At 43.7% G+C, this 15145-nt stretch overlaps 1 protein-coding gene across 1 annotated transcript in view; it reads left to right on the plus strand.

Moving 5' to 3' along the window:
• CSMD1 (CUB and Sushi multiple domains 1) overlaps window positions 1-15145 on the plus strand; it is a 946508-nt gene that overhangs the window by 734321 nt on the left and 197042 nt on the right. Inside the window, exons 24-25 of the mRNA XM_035109950.3 lie at window positions 8071-8262; window positions 12606-12732. Coding sequence (XP_034965841.3) covers window positions 8071-8262; window positions 12606-12732 — 319 coding nt within the window. The remainder of the gene's footprint in view (window positions 1-8070; window positions 8263-12605; window positions 12733-15145) is intronic.

Consider the following 15145-nt stretch of genomic DNA (forward strand, 5'->3'; position numbering starts at 1 on the left):
TATGACACAGAAAGGGGATAAAGAATATTATTGTGCAGTTGGTGTTCACGTATATTTACTTTATGGGCCCTCTGCCTGAACTCTGGTTTTTCTTGTTTATCACCCTCAAAAGGTATATTGTCATTTGACAATACAGCTCATTTGGCATTTATATAGAGCAAGATACCCTTAAAGGAAGAGATTGAACAGTGTGATAATAGAACACAACAGAAAAACCCATTCTGTGAAAGAAAAGGCATAATTTTGCCTCACTTGGAACTTTCCCTTGCTGACTTGAAAACACTGAACAATTGCTCACTTTAGTTCCTTCCATATCAAGGTTGATACCTAAAATACTACATCTAGAGTTTTTCCAGACTTAAAGTCATAATATGGCATGAAAGGAAACTCAGTGGTCAGAGGAAGATCAGTTCGGTCACTGATAAGGGATGGAAGCAGACCCAGTGCACTCCGAGAGGTTCCTTCAGTTACTTTCCACCATCTCTAGTCATTCTTGCTTAGCTCCTGAGAAATATGGGGCTCAACAGGGAAAGGAGCCATCTGTCATGTTTGGTCCTTACTTCCTGTCAAGTAATACTCTTGGGATCTCCAACCCTCACCCAAGCATCACAAAAGCGGCTGCTTTTTTAAGTTGATTGCCTTTCCTTCTGGAACATGGGAAGAGATGCAATTGGGGGAGGGGGAGTTCTGTTTCCCCCTTTGCCAGAAAGTCATTGTGTATTCTGAGCTATTGAAAGAAAAACAGCTCAGCTTTCACTGTCAACAAAACTAGCCTTTCTGCACTCAAGATTCTACAGCAACTGACAACAGAAAATCAGATTATAAACATAATTTTGGACAGTCTAGACTTCCAGCTGAATTAAAGTAATGTTTGGTGCTTCCAGAGTTCAGTTCAGGCATAGGCAAACTCGCCCCCCCCCCAGATGTTTTGGGACTACAATTCCCATCATCCCTGACCACTGGTCCTGTTGGCTAGGGACCATGGGAGTTGTAATCCGAAAACATCTGGAGGGCCAAGTTTGCCTATGCCTGGTTCAGTTGAACAAAATTAAAGAAGCAGAACAGTTTCAAATGAAGAGGTGCCAGTACTCTTCATCTGTGTGTACAGTCACAAAAAGCACTGGGTTTAAGTATTTGGATAAGCTCTCACGTGAGTGAGAAAACTTCCTGTGCAGGGTAAGGAAAGACAGTGAGTAGTGGGTTGGGAGAGAAATTTGATTCAGTTCACAACAGCAAACCTACCTAATTCACATTTTCTGAAACAATAAGAGAGCAGAAATACAGCCAACTTTTGAAATTCACTGTTTTCTGCGTTTTTCAGAGCAGTTCTCCAGCCAAGTAATATATAATGGGTTAAATTGTGCAGACAGCGCATGTATTCCTAAAATACAGAAGTGCATTCTGTTAGGGGGAAATTGCCTTTGGAAAACAATGTTTATATTCGTCAAAATTGCATACAAAATTAGGAAAAAATTGAACTAAAATGGTAATGAATTTTCATGAGGATTCCAAAAAAAAAGAAGAGAAAAGTGATTTGGAAGTGTAGAGAACTGAAACTTATGACTTGAAAAATTAGAAACTGGGAGAAATAAAAATTGGCATATTTGCCCATCCCTATTGAGCATAGAAGCAGTAGCTGGCAGCACAGGGGTCAGTGAAATGCCATTCCTGGATCCTCCACACGACCAAATGGGCAGAAGCTAAGTGAAGGTCTGCTGGGTATTTTGCCACATTTATTTACAACAATATCCAAAGCAGTAGATGGGCACATGATTGGAATTACCTGGGAACTGGCTGGAGAAATCCAGGTAGATGTAGTGTTGCTTGCTCTCCTTGCTGACTTTGTCCCCTTGTGGCCTACAGGATATTTTGTAAAGCAGGGGTGACAAAGAACATGTCTTAAGCTGAAGGCAGATGTAACAATGAGAACCTACAATGCCATGAATATGCTCTCAGCTGCCCTGAAAACTAAACATGTGCCTGCCACCCACTCCCCTACCTACCTACCTACCTACCTACTTACCTGAGTCCGCTATTGCTTTCACGATCTCCTCTTCCAGCTGCACAACAAAATGACTCACAGCTCCATGTCACAATCTCTTCCCCACTTCAGAGTGCCTATCTGCAGTACTCTGTTTCCTAGTCAAAGGAGGAGAAGGCAATGACCAGGAAGGCAGTGAGTGGGAAATGGCCAAGGCTTCCATATCAATATTCAGATTGTTTGCCTGCTACAACTCTTAACAGGGCATGCACAGTATTTTTAATTATCTTTTTATTGCATGTGTTTCCAGCCTTAGTTTTTCCCCTCCCACATTTTCTAACTAGTGACCACTAGGGAGGAGACATAGGGGAACATATCCCTGGCTAAGTACTGGTACGTGGCCCCCAGTTAGCAACAACAGTCAAACTTCTGGTTCAGAATATTTTGGATTTAAAATGCATTTCTCCTCACATCTCTTCCCTAAGGAGATTATCATCCAAGTGCATTGTTAGGGGTCACCTCTTTTCTGAAAGGTAAATGCATCATTTCATCTTATTATTATTCTTTTTCTGTGGCAAGGTGAAATTGCAGGGACACGCAAGCCTGCCTTGTGGGCAATCCATTTGACTTGAAGCTTTTTAAACCTAGTTGTGTTGATAAGTGATGATATTTTGCCACTAACAAATCTGACAAGTGGTTAAGTATAATGTTTTTGACACGCAATGTATCACTGCCCATACATTGGAAGGAAATGTTTCTATTCTGTATACAGCGTTTGTTACAGTAAACAGTGTGCAGGCTTGATAAATAACACTCAGAGCTGACCTGCCTTCTAATATGTTGGCAGATTTTTCTGAGGCTACTTATTACCTACCTATCAAGGTACCTGGTGCGAATAAACAGATTCATCATGTTTTCATGTCTGTATGAAATCATCTGTTGCTGAGAATCCCCAGCCAGTTTGCATTGCAGTCATTTGAATCACAGATCACATAATCAGAAATGTTCGCTTATTTTCACTTATGCTGACTGGCTCCAGCCCAAAGAAGCACACAGAATGATCCATTCGTATATCTGCACCTTTTAACTTTACTCTTACAGCAACAAGTCTGTTGTGCTGTGCTGTGCTGCATTTGAAACAGTTTCTGAAACTTTCTTCTTTGTCATCTGGCTACAACTGAGTTTCTGATTTGGCACAGATGATATGATCATGCTGCTTTTTTAAAAAAAACAACAACAACTCTCCCAGTGCTTGAAAACTGATGCTTAATTTTGGAGCCTTTTAAAAATGTAGTGGTGTTAGGTATGTCAGCCTACCACAAATCTTAATGGTTTAAAAGTAAAATGTTTAGGGGAAAGAGTTAAATACGTTCTTACAAACAAAACAAAACAGTTAATGCACCTGTCACAGATGGGGTGGTGGCTACTCCCGAGTAAGCACTCCACACATCCTCTGGATTTTCATAGTTTTATTGTGCATGCTATATACAGTGGTGAGATGTCTCAAATCATGTCTGCTCTGCATGGGGCAGAAGCCCACAATGGCGTCTCGTGGGCTCTGACCCCCCTTTTAAGACTCCAAACGCCCCTCCTCCTTGCTCTATGGGTCCTCCGTGGTCCCAAACCAGGCTCCTGAGGTGCCGTTCTCTCTCCTCCCTCCTTTCCAGCCCCTGCTGAAGCTAGCTCCTCCCCTGCTTCCCTGCTACCAACCTGGAGCTGAGCCACCAGGACTCTGCAGAGCCCTGGACCCGTCTTAACCCTTCCTGTTCCTGATTTGAACTCCCAGACTTGCTGCTGCTCTCTCATCTGATGGAAGTAAGCAGAGTGGGCTGCTCTCTGCAAGCCCTCTCTCTTACATCCACCCCCCCTCCAGGCTCCCCCCCCCTTTCTGAGGCCTGGTTTGCCTGGTCTGATGTCTGTAAAGAGGGCTGGAAGCCTGACAGGTCTTCCTCCTCTGTAGTGTGTGTAAAATCCTGTTCCCCGTCGGTGCTGGGTGGCTGGTCCGTGTAGTTCCTTCCGTTGTCATCCTCCTCCTCCCTCTGGAAAATTGCTTCCGATTCCCGGAGGGCTCCTTGGGTCTGCGTCTCCCCTGCTCCCCACCTGGGATCGCCCTCCCCCTCTGTGTTCCCTGTGCTACTGACGTGTGGTGGTTTGGGTCTGTGGGAGAAAGGAGCGTGCAGTTCCAGTGTGCGGTCCTCCCCTTGCATGGTGTGCGTGGTTGCTTCCGCGTTTTGGGAAGCAGGAGTGCCCTGCCTGGCCATCAGACATTTTAACCCCCCCTCCCCCCACCGGGAGCCCGGGCTCGCTGTGGCACTGTAGACCTCCTCCTCTTCCTTTCTTTCTGGAACCTCTTGGCTGCCTTCTCCCTCCACCCTTCTATCTAGTGTCTTTTGTGTGATTTCCTCCCCCTCCCTCCTGTCAGCGTCTTGTGTTGGATGTGTGTCACGTCCTCTGAACCTTGGGCTTTCCCTAAAGTGTGAGAGCAAAGACCTGTGACCCACGGGATGGACCTTTCTCGCTGTAGGTACTTCCCCCCTGAAGGTGACAGGGTTGATCTGTGTCAGAACCTTGAAGGGCCCCAGCCTTCTGGGTGCCAGCTTCTTCCCCCTTCCCCCCATGGGAAGGCCTTCTGACCACAGCCAGACCCTGTCCCCTCCGTGGAAGACCTTCTCCAGTCCCCCGTGATGGTCTGCCCCCTCCTTGTAAGCCTCATTGCTCCTTGCCACGTCTCCATCCAGTTGTTGGTGTACTGTCTCCCTCCTCTCACCCCATGCCTCAATTGGTGGTCCCCCAATCTCCCCCTGCTCTGGGAAGGCTCTGGGGTTTCGCCCAAGACTGGCCTTACTGGGTGTGAGCCTCGTGAAGACATGTACTGCATGCCCCTCCGTGGGGTTGTCATGATATTGCCTGAGAATCTTCCCTCTGAGGGAGTCCTGGGGCATATACCGGGCATCATTGCTAAAGAGTAACCCCTCTTTCTCGGCAAGCCCTTCCCCTGCCCCCTTTTTCTCCCTCAAGTCCCTCCGTATGTTCTGGGTAAAAGTGTCCTCTTTGGTGAGTTGGCTCAGTTTCTCTTCCTGCATCCCCGCCTCTGCGTCGTTCCATCCGCCTGGGGAGCTGATGTGGTGCGATCCTGAGGATTCTCCTTCTTTCCTGCAGTGCTCCTTGCCGTCTGCATCTCCAAAGGTGAGATCTCCCCGGCGCTGGCTGCCCACAGGGTCATTGTCCATTAAGTCCAAAGCTAGCACTTCTGCGTGCTTGTTCACTGTCATCTTCCGAGAGGGGGTCTGTTGCGTGACCTCACCCTCCTGCAATTCCCGGCCGCCTACGGTCAAGACGCTCATGGGCAGCTCCCTTGGGAAAATGGGAATCTGATCCTGCTTAGCCAAGTCCACCGATAGGAAATCGTTGCTGCTGCCCCTGCGGAGAAGCCCGACTGTCTCCTGGGTCTGGCCTCTTGGCAGCTGCAGACTCACTTCCATCTCTTTGTCGTGCTGTGGGGTGTTACAGGAGGGCTCAGTTGTTGGTGCTCTGCCTGGCCCCTCCCCTCCTGATCTGGCATCCAGGCTTGTGTCTGTGCCTGCCTGCTCTCGCCATTCCTTCCTCTGGGGGCAGTGTTCCACCCAGTGGCTGGGTGCATTGTAAAGGCATCTCCCGCCTTTCTCTTCCCTCTGTTTTCCCGCGTCAGCATTTGAAAGTACCCGCGCGCGGGCTTTGTCCCTCTGCATCACATCTGGCTGGAGGGGGCTGTGCTGTGCTGCAGCTGCCTCCCCGGGACTGTATGGGAACTTGTGGCCGCTGCCTTTCCCCTCCGTCTGTCCCCTCTGCCCGGACTCGCCTCTCAGCCTCCTGCACTTCCACGCCACCATGCCTCTCAGTCTTAGAGCCAGCTTGTGCTGAGGGTCGCCCTACAAAGTGCTGGCCCGTCCCGAGTGTCCTCTCTGCTTGTCCAGCCTCCGCCCCTCCGGCTTGGCTGTGTTCAGAGCTGCTCGTTTCACTAAGCTTGGCTTCCCCTGTGCCCGGGTGCCTACCTGGTGCTTGAGCCGTTCCATAGTTGCAGGGTGCTGGCAACTCATGCCAATCCTCCCTCGGCATCTCTCTCTTCTGCTTTAGATGCTGCCAACTTCATGCCGGCTGCTACATTTGCAGCCCTCTTCCCTCGGGGTAGCCATCAAGAGATTGTGGGCTTGCTGTCACAGATGGGGTGGTGGCTACTCCCGAGTAAGCACTCCACACATCCTCTGGATTTTCATAGTTTTATTGTGCATGCTATATACAGTGGTGAGATGTCTCAAATCATGTCTGCTCTGCATGGGGCAGAAGCCCACAATGGCGTCTCGTGGGCTCTGACCCCCCTTTTAAGACTCCAAACGCCCCTCCTCCTTGCTCTATGGGTCCTCCGTGGTCCCAAACCAGGCTCCTGAGGTGCCGTTCTCTCTCCTCCCTCCTTTCCAGCCCCTGCTGAAGCTAGCTCCTCCCCTGCTTCCCTGCTACCAACCTGGAGCTGAGCCACCAGGACTCTGCAGAGCCCTGGACCCGTCTTAACCCTTCCTGTTCCTGATTTGAACTCCCAGACTTGCTGCTGCTCTCTCATCTGATGGAAGTAAGCAGAGTGGGCTGCTCTCTGCAAGCCCTCTCTCTTACAGCACCCTTCGTCAGATATGTAGTATTTATATTTTAAAAAATCTCCTTCACTTGACTAAGCGGTAGTTTAAAAGTAGTGTTTCAGGGCCGTGTTTGGCTGGTTTTGGCTTTTGCCAAAGTCTTTTTGAGGCAGTGTGAGTGGTTGGAGGGGAGAACCAAAGTAATAATAATAATTGGATATGGATATGGATCCACACATACATACACAATAATGTAACTCTTTGTGAGCAACTTAAACCATTTTATTTAAGGGGGTATTTGGGGCCCAGCTCATACTTATTTATTAGAATTACTGTTGTGTTATGCTTTGTATGTTGCTTTCGTATTCTATAGTACCTAAATATATTTTCCCCAAGTTTTATTGATTTCAACTTGAGGTGCATTTGCACAGAATGATAGGATACAAATACTGCAAAAATAAGGGGGGGGGAACATACGTAATACATTGCTATTTGTAATTTCCATATTGAAATATCGCCATAAATTTAATGCGCCAATGACATATGTCGATGGCTGTGCCTTATTTCTTCAGTAATTAATAAAAAAGTGTCCAGTTTTCAAGAGATCATCACATTTTTGTTTTCTGACATTGACTCCATGGCACAGGAAGGAATAACATCAGAAGAGCCCCAAAATTGGACAATAGTGAGGTCAAATTTGAGGATCTCAATTTATGTGAAATGAAGATACTTGTTGGGTCGAATTGGATGATATGCTCACCATTCTTATCCCCCACAAGTGGCGAGAGAGTGAAAACTCAACTTCCCACCCTGCCCTCCAGGTATGCCTGACCCACCTCTAATTCTCCCAGATGTCCACGCATTGGGTGTAATGTTTGAATAGGGTATACATGCCTTAATTCCAACACGTGTGGGCATGAACAGCACAATATCTGATTTATAATCTGAAAACCCAATTAGGTACTTTGTACATTGGATTTTTACATGTGTACATATACACATGGTGCACCCGCATGTGGACCTAGGATGTCAGACGTGGAATAGGCATATCTGATGGGCACAGTTCTAACTCCCCCCATTGCGCATGAAAACAAAGTTAGGGAGACTGATAACACGTAGAACATACGTAGCCTCAAATTTTCTCTCTATGCCACAGCGCAATCCACTAATGAAAGAAGACGGATTCCCCTCTTCCCCATACAGTTCCTGTGTCCCCTTCTCCCCACCCCACCCAAAAAAAAATATGTCCCAAAGGATTATAGGATCCTCAAAATCAGCATGGAAGGCGAAATGTGGGAGAGCTGCAAAGGGAAGGGAAATCTGTGAATATCTCCCTGCTTTTGTCTTCTGTTAGAGGTGGTGTCGAAAGCCCCATGAGCAGACAGACATGGGGAATGATCTCTGTTATTGGTAATGAAATTACTAATTGTGTGCCACAATACAAAATTCAAATGCGTGTTTCCATATTTTGCTTTCTTTTTATAGGCTTTGATTTAGTGAAATGTGAGGATCCTGGAACGCCAAACTATGGCTACAAGATCCGCGATGAAGGCCATTACACAGATACGGTTGTTTTGTACAGTTGCAATCCAGGCTACACAATGCACGGTAGCAGCACTATTACCTGCCTAAGTGGAGATCGAAGAGTTTGGGACAAGCCTTTGCCGACTTGTACAGGTAATGTTAGACAACACAGTAATATAAAAGTTTAGTGTTAAACACTTCATAGCTTTCTTTATGGATAATGCATTATTCAATATTTGATAACGGTGCTTTGAAATGGTATATAATCTATCTCAGATTTTCCCCAACCACCACCATATACATATATTGAAATTAAATATGTGGGCCATCTCAGAGGAAATCTACTACTACTCTCCCTGGAATTCTTTTGGCTTTTCTTGAAATTCCTCTAGCATGCTTTTACCTTGGTTTTTGAAGGACATTTGATGCAGCCTAGGATGAATGGACTACACACTACAAGAAATTTTGATGTCCCTATCTTCACATTTCTTACCCAAGGAGAAATCTCCAGATTCACCTCATGTTTTGCCTTGAAGCAAAATTCTGTGGCAATTCTTTCTAAAAAGAATGCTCATTCTCTGTGAGGTCCCCATGAATTAGTTTGTCCTATCTGGTATTGTCGAAACTGCCCCCCTGCAAAATTGGTGGCAAAGTTGGGTCCCTAGCTAGAAGATTGTAATAATAATAACAATAACAACAACAACAACAACAACAACAACAACAACAACTATTTTATTGCCCTTGTTTCTGAAGATATAAGCCTTCTTAAATGTACAAAAATATCCCCCCATCTCTCCCTGTCCCTCACTGAAACACAGACCAGTTTCTTAACAAACCATCATTTAGCTGTTTTGTGGCAAGGCTAATATCTGTGTGTTGTTCTTTGCATGGACTTTTACTATATCATATTCTACTCATTTTCTATTCACAAGGTATATACGGTAAGACTAGATCAGTTGTATGCTTTCTCCATTAATAATGGGATTAATATGAAATTCAATGTTTGTTTTCATGAGGTACTCACAAAACCTGGTCTTATTATCTTGCTGGAAACTGGAGATGATGAGCTTTCCAAAGTAATTCAGAAATTACTCAAGCTCTTGAAAGAAAGAAAGAAAGAAAGAAAGAAAGAAAGAAAGAAAGAAAGAAAGAAAGACCCGCTGGAATTGCTGGCAATTGTTCTGAGCCAGTCCAACATCTTGGCTAGTCTTGGGATCCATTTCACTATCACTGTATGAGGAGAGGAAAAATGTTGTGAGGGCAAAATAGGAGGTGGAAACCTTCAGCCATTCTCATGAGCCATCTGCGAGGAAGGGGCTGTTCCTTCTCCCATTTCACCCATGCAGTGCCTGTTTTCTGCCCCCATAGGAACTAATGACTCCTGTAGTTTCTGTGTGGTGGGGAAAAAGCTCTGTGTGGGCAAAATTGGAGGTATAGTGAAAAAGTCATTTCATATGGGAGCGAATAACCTGGAACTTTAGCTGCTTTTCTTTCTTTTGAGATGAGCTTTTGAGGCTGATAGCCAAACACTGAGAGACATATACAGTAGCTGGGTTGAATAAGTGACACTTTTATTCCTATAAACACAAACCTGCAGAGCAAAACTATTGGTATGGGAATTGCTTATGTTTATGGGGCTTGTGCAGCTATCAGGCTGACCAAACCCCTGCCAGGCCAGAAGCAAGCATATTTGCCTAGCCCTAACTCCAGCCACACCTTGAAGGTAAGTAGGGAGACCTACCCATACCACCACCCCCTTAGGGGCCTACAAGGCTGAGGAAGCCTGCTCTCATGTTCAGGCCTTAGACACTGGCAGTCATCCCCAAGGGTCACAAACATGCTATCCTAACATGCTCTGCTTGCTGCACCTTCCTGCAAAAGTGACATGATTAACCTGTTTAAAAGAGGCAACAGTGCAGGAGCCAAATTAACCTAGGCCTAATGGCTGAGTGAACAGTCACCAGGGCTAATCAACCTCCTTTCCCAACCCTACAGCATGGAGAAGGTGAAGAAACCCAGTTGCAGAACCAGACAACTGAGTCAAAAACTCCCAGAAGTGACCACTGTAAGCCAAACTGCAAAGAAAGGGAGGGAGGATGCCCTTGAGCAGAGGATGAGAAGGAGGGGTGGGCTTAAATAAGCCTCCTGTAGCCACACCTAATGTGCTGGTGCATTGCATGTCAAGTGTACGTGAACCCCAACATCCAAGATGGCGGCTTTGGCACCAGCTGCAAACTTGCCCCATCACCCAGAGTAGGCTCGGGCAGCGGAGCTGAGATTATGGGCACTTGGAGTTCTTTTCCAAATTTAATGCAGGACAACTTTGCCAGGTTTCCCACCGACAACAAAAGGATCTATTTAAGAGGGTGGGAACAGGCATGCATAATGCATAAATTCATTTCTTTGTCATCACGTCTTCCGTTCAATTCTAATTTTTCGTGCTTTAAGCACATTGTACACATTAAGTGGCATTCTTTGATTCTCCCCCCTTCCCCCCTTCTCTCTCTTTTTAATTGAAAGTCTGGTATGATCTGTGTCTGAACAAAGGGGAAGTGACTGAGTAGATACATTCTTTGCAGAATTCTCTGCCTGGGAAAATATATTTTCAATCTCATGTAAGAGAAGCATCAAACCTAGAAACATGAAACTAATTGAGTACCCTTATGTGTTTCATCTGTGCTCTCAGCTGTTTCAAGCTCCTTGCTTGCACATGACATAAAGGTTGTGTCATCTTGACTTGCCAGTTACAAAAACTCTGGATTCTGACTGAGCAAGATGTGAAATAGCTTGTCTTATGTTCCTATCAAAAGGTATATGTGCAACACGTTAAGAAGTGTGAGAAGAAAAACATTTCCATCAAGGTAAAGAAAAGGTTACTCTTCTTTTCCAGCCGTATGGCTGCAACCCATGCAAATGCTGTGGGCTATTTGTGGAGCGTGCTTTGCTCAGCCATGCGAGAAGCATATTGTCAGGAGGAGGAGTGCTAGATAGCACATATCTGAATGCTAACACTTTAGGTTAATTCCATAGGACAGTGCTTGAATTATAACTTCTTAAAAGTATAACAAGAAATTATTGTTCACGGTACCTAAGCTAGTTCTGGGTTACTCAGATACTGCCTTGTCACCAATTGATGTACCTTTGCTTGTTTTTTTTTTAAATCCCTTTTGGTTCTCTGAGGCTTAAATCCTAAGATTTGCGGGGGAGACAAAGCAAAGGTGGCTTTCCCAGTTATTCACTGCCCTGCCAGACAGCTGCCAACAGTCAGAACTGTGGGTGGAATAATGTCTTTGTACCCTGTTTCTCATATTTTAAGGCATCCCCATAAAATAAGCCATAGCAGGATTTTTAAGCATTCAAGGAATATAAGCCATACCCCGAAAATAAGACATAGTGATAGGAGCAGTAGCAATGCCGGCCGCGGCAGGAGGAGGAGGAAAAAAATAAGACATCCCTTGAAAATAAGCCATAGTGTGTTTTTTTGAGGAAAAAATAAATATAAGACGTGTCTTATAATATGAGAAACACGGTACTTCTCTATCCTTTCTCTGGTTTTTTAAAAAACTCATTATAACCCATCAGAAACAACGTGGGGGGGGCGGGATTGGATAGAGTGCTGCTGCTGCCGGGGACAGGGAAGGCACAAGGTCTACCCCTTGACACACACCATTTTCAAACTTACAGGCATCATCTGAACCAGGGCTGCAAAAGTTTCTCTTAGACCTAGAGGCTCCTTACCTGTTCACGAAGTCTAAAGTTTTAATTAGCTCCTCTTTCCTAAAACAATAGCACACAAGCAAACTACCGTAAATCTCTTGGGCTCTTTCATACACTTGGCAGCACATATAGGCGAAACGTAAATGAACCCTACTTTGAAAGCATTGCTTACTAGTGCACTACTACTGCTACCACAACTAAGAAAGAACATTGATAGAAGTAGAAATGCTTGAAGTATTTGATTTATGTGAGTTGTTATACAAACTGACTAGATTCACATTTCCTGGATGAAAGTGTGGGTGGTTATTCTTTGGACTTTTCACTTCTTTAGATTCTCCAATGCAGTTCTTGGATTTTAAAGTGCACATTTTTAAATTAAACATGTGTAGAAGTATCTATTGTTTGAGGAAATATGTCCAAAAATGTGTTGGGTTTTTGTTTGTTTGTTTTTTTACAGATCCCCCAACCCCTCAAAAAAAAAACCCAACAACTTTCAAAGGATTGCACTGCACCACTTTTGCATTTGAATTCACCTTGCATGTCCTAGGTGGCTAAATATAATGTTTAATACAAGACCCCATAAAGTTATTCCAACTTCCTTTCTTTATTCTAATTTTTCTTTTCTGGCTCTTGACCATGCATCATTTCACCAAGCAGCTTGGTATATTACAAGCAATCAGGTTCTACTAAAATTAAGAGTTCTAACCTTTCTGTAAAGTACCTCAACTGTGCATGGCACTTCTCTCTGAAAATTGATTGTTTTCGCCTTTTCTTTTCAGCTGAATGTGGTGGACGTATTCACGCTGCTACTTCAGGCCGCATTCTTTCTCCTGGTTATCCAGCTCCATATGACAATAACCTTCATTGTACTTGGATTATAGAAGCAGACCCAGGGAGGACAATTAGGTAGGCATGCAGTCTCAGATGCTAAATTTTGTCGTAGCACTATATGTTTGACCATCTACATTATATACATACCTCATTCTTGTTTGCTCTTTTAAGGGGTAAATTGCAAGATTAAAAGATGCCTGATTCACTATCTTTAAAAAAAATTACTTCCAAAAATCATGGGCTACCATTGGTTATATATGTATTGTAGGACCAAAAGGGACAACCTTGGATATGCAAACATACTAGGGTGTCAGCCTTACTGAACTCATTGGGACATACTTGTGAGTGAACATGCTTAGTGAGTGTTATAAATTTCTTTGTGGGCAGATAAACCCATCATATCAGAAGTAGCCGTTTATGCTGTTCTACCCACACTTGGTCTTTATTCTTGCCATGAAGTGACAAAAGAAATGAGAGCATGCGATCCCAACCTGTCACCTTTCATGGCATCTTATAGGATCTACTCTACTTACTAGAACTGGATCCAGTTTTAGCAATGAACGTAACTATATTGGTCTCACTGAGCAAAACTGACCTGCAGAATCACATTGCAAGGGTTTCTAGGGAAGTAATTCACAAACCATTAGAGAACTCATTTCCACAGCAAGAAAACTGCCCATTCTTCAGGTGGAGGAGATATAGATGAGCCTATGTAGCAGTGCAGATGCAATCTCTCAGGAATGATAGCATATTAGAATTTTTGCAATGCATTCTAACTGCAGTAGAATGAAAATCCTAATTCACTGTACTTTTAAGTGTCATGTTTACTCTCAAATAGTTAATATTCTTACATAAATAGGCTAAAATTTAACTGGGGAGGGAAACTGTTTGCTAAAATACTTTCCTTATACATATTCAGAGAAATTCATAATGTTTTTCTCCACACAATTTCATTTTCTTCTTCCTAGAATAGAAAGATAACTGTATTCCCCTAATACTAGACCAAAAGACACCCACTCAATCACGAGTGAATTCATTGCACCATTTGCATTTTAATGGGAATGGCAAATGTGAAATTAATATAGAATGAAATAAGAAATTACAAACAAGCACCTGTAGGTAGAAAACAGATTTAATATTTACTTATTAGCAGCCTTCTGAGTCAATATTTATTACAGCAAGTGGAAAAAACGGCATTGAACTGTGACCATTTCCAATAAGTGTAGCTCTCTGGGCAGTGTTTTACATCATCACATGTAATGTTTAATGTTTTTAAAAATGTGGACGGTGCTTCACAGTGTGGAAATGGTAACAAAATCTATGAAAGACCATGACGTGCCTATCAGCATAGTAGGCGTTCTCATGCTTCAAGTGTATTCAGGTCTCCAAGGTCTGACTTATAATGTAACTGACCAGACATTGAACTATATATGGGAAAAGGTAAAACAACCCACCAATATTCTTGTTTACTTTCAGTTGTGAATGTCTAATGGTAAGTAACGAGTGAGGCCCTGAACAATGTGGCATAATGCAGTGTGCACATGTTTAGAAGACATCTGAAGGCAGCCCTGTTTAGGGAAGCTTTTAATGTTCAATAGATTATTGTATTTTAATATTCTGCTGGAAGCCGCCCAGAGTACCTGGGGAAACCCAGCCAGATGCATGGGGTATAAATAATAAATTATTATTATTATTATTATTATTATTATTATTATTATTATTACTACTACTAAATCTTTATTACAGTCACCGACCAGCACAGTAATTTACATTACATCATTAATGTTTAAAATATTTATAAAACAACAACAACTTTTTAAAATAAACTAAAAGGGATCAATCAACCTTTGAGCCTTATTTTTATATTAATTATTTACTTTGCGCTATAAATTAGGATGGAATCTGTCTGGCTCTATTCAGGAGTTAATTTAAGTACTTCCTGTGTAGGCGCACCAAATTCTGATAGCGTTTGCACAGAATCTTGCCACCGTAGCGGTGACCTTTGGATTAGAGTCTGAAAGGAGCCATTTAATGTGCAATTCTTCAAATCGTCAAGGTAACTCGTCAAATATCTTTAGGGTAGATTCATTTCGGAGGTCTCTGTAAAAGGAGCAACGAAAAAATACATGGGCGGTGGTCTCTATTTCTCCAGAACTGCACGGACAGAGTCTATCTTCTTGGGTTATTATTATTATCATTATTATTTGGGGTTTCAGCCACTCCACCACACATACACAAACCATATTTTAATCTTCCTGCAGTCAATATTTTGTGGCAACAGAACATGTTTGGTCCTCAGTGGTCTGATTTGAGAGGGTGTTGGTGTGAACACACTGCTGCCCAATCCCAATTCCATTGGGTTCCTGCACAGATTTCTGTGGGCAGCTCTAGGGACATTTAAAAATGGATTCTTAGTGTGAACCAGAAATGGCCTTCCCAGTCAAGCAAGTGGTTGTCTCTTTTCATCTATGTGTCTCATCCTTTGTCT

This window comes from Zootoca vivipara, chromosome 3 (genome assembly GCF_965207765.1).
Source record: "Zootoca vivipara chromosome 3, rZooViv2.hap1.1, whole genome shotgun sequence".
Lineage (NCBI taxonomy): Eukaryota > Metazoa > Chordata > Lepidosauria > Squamata > Lacertidae > Zootoca > Zootoca vivipara.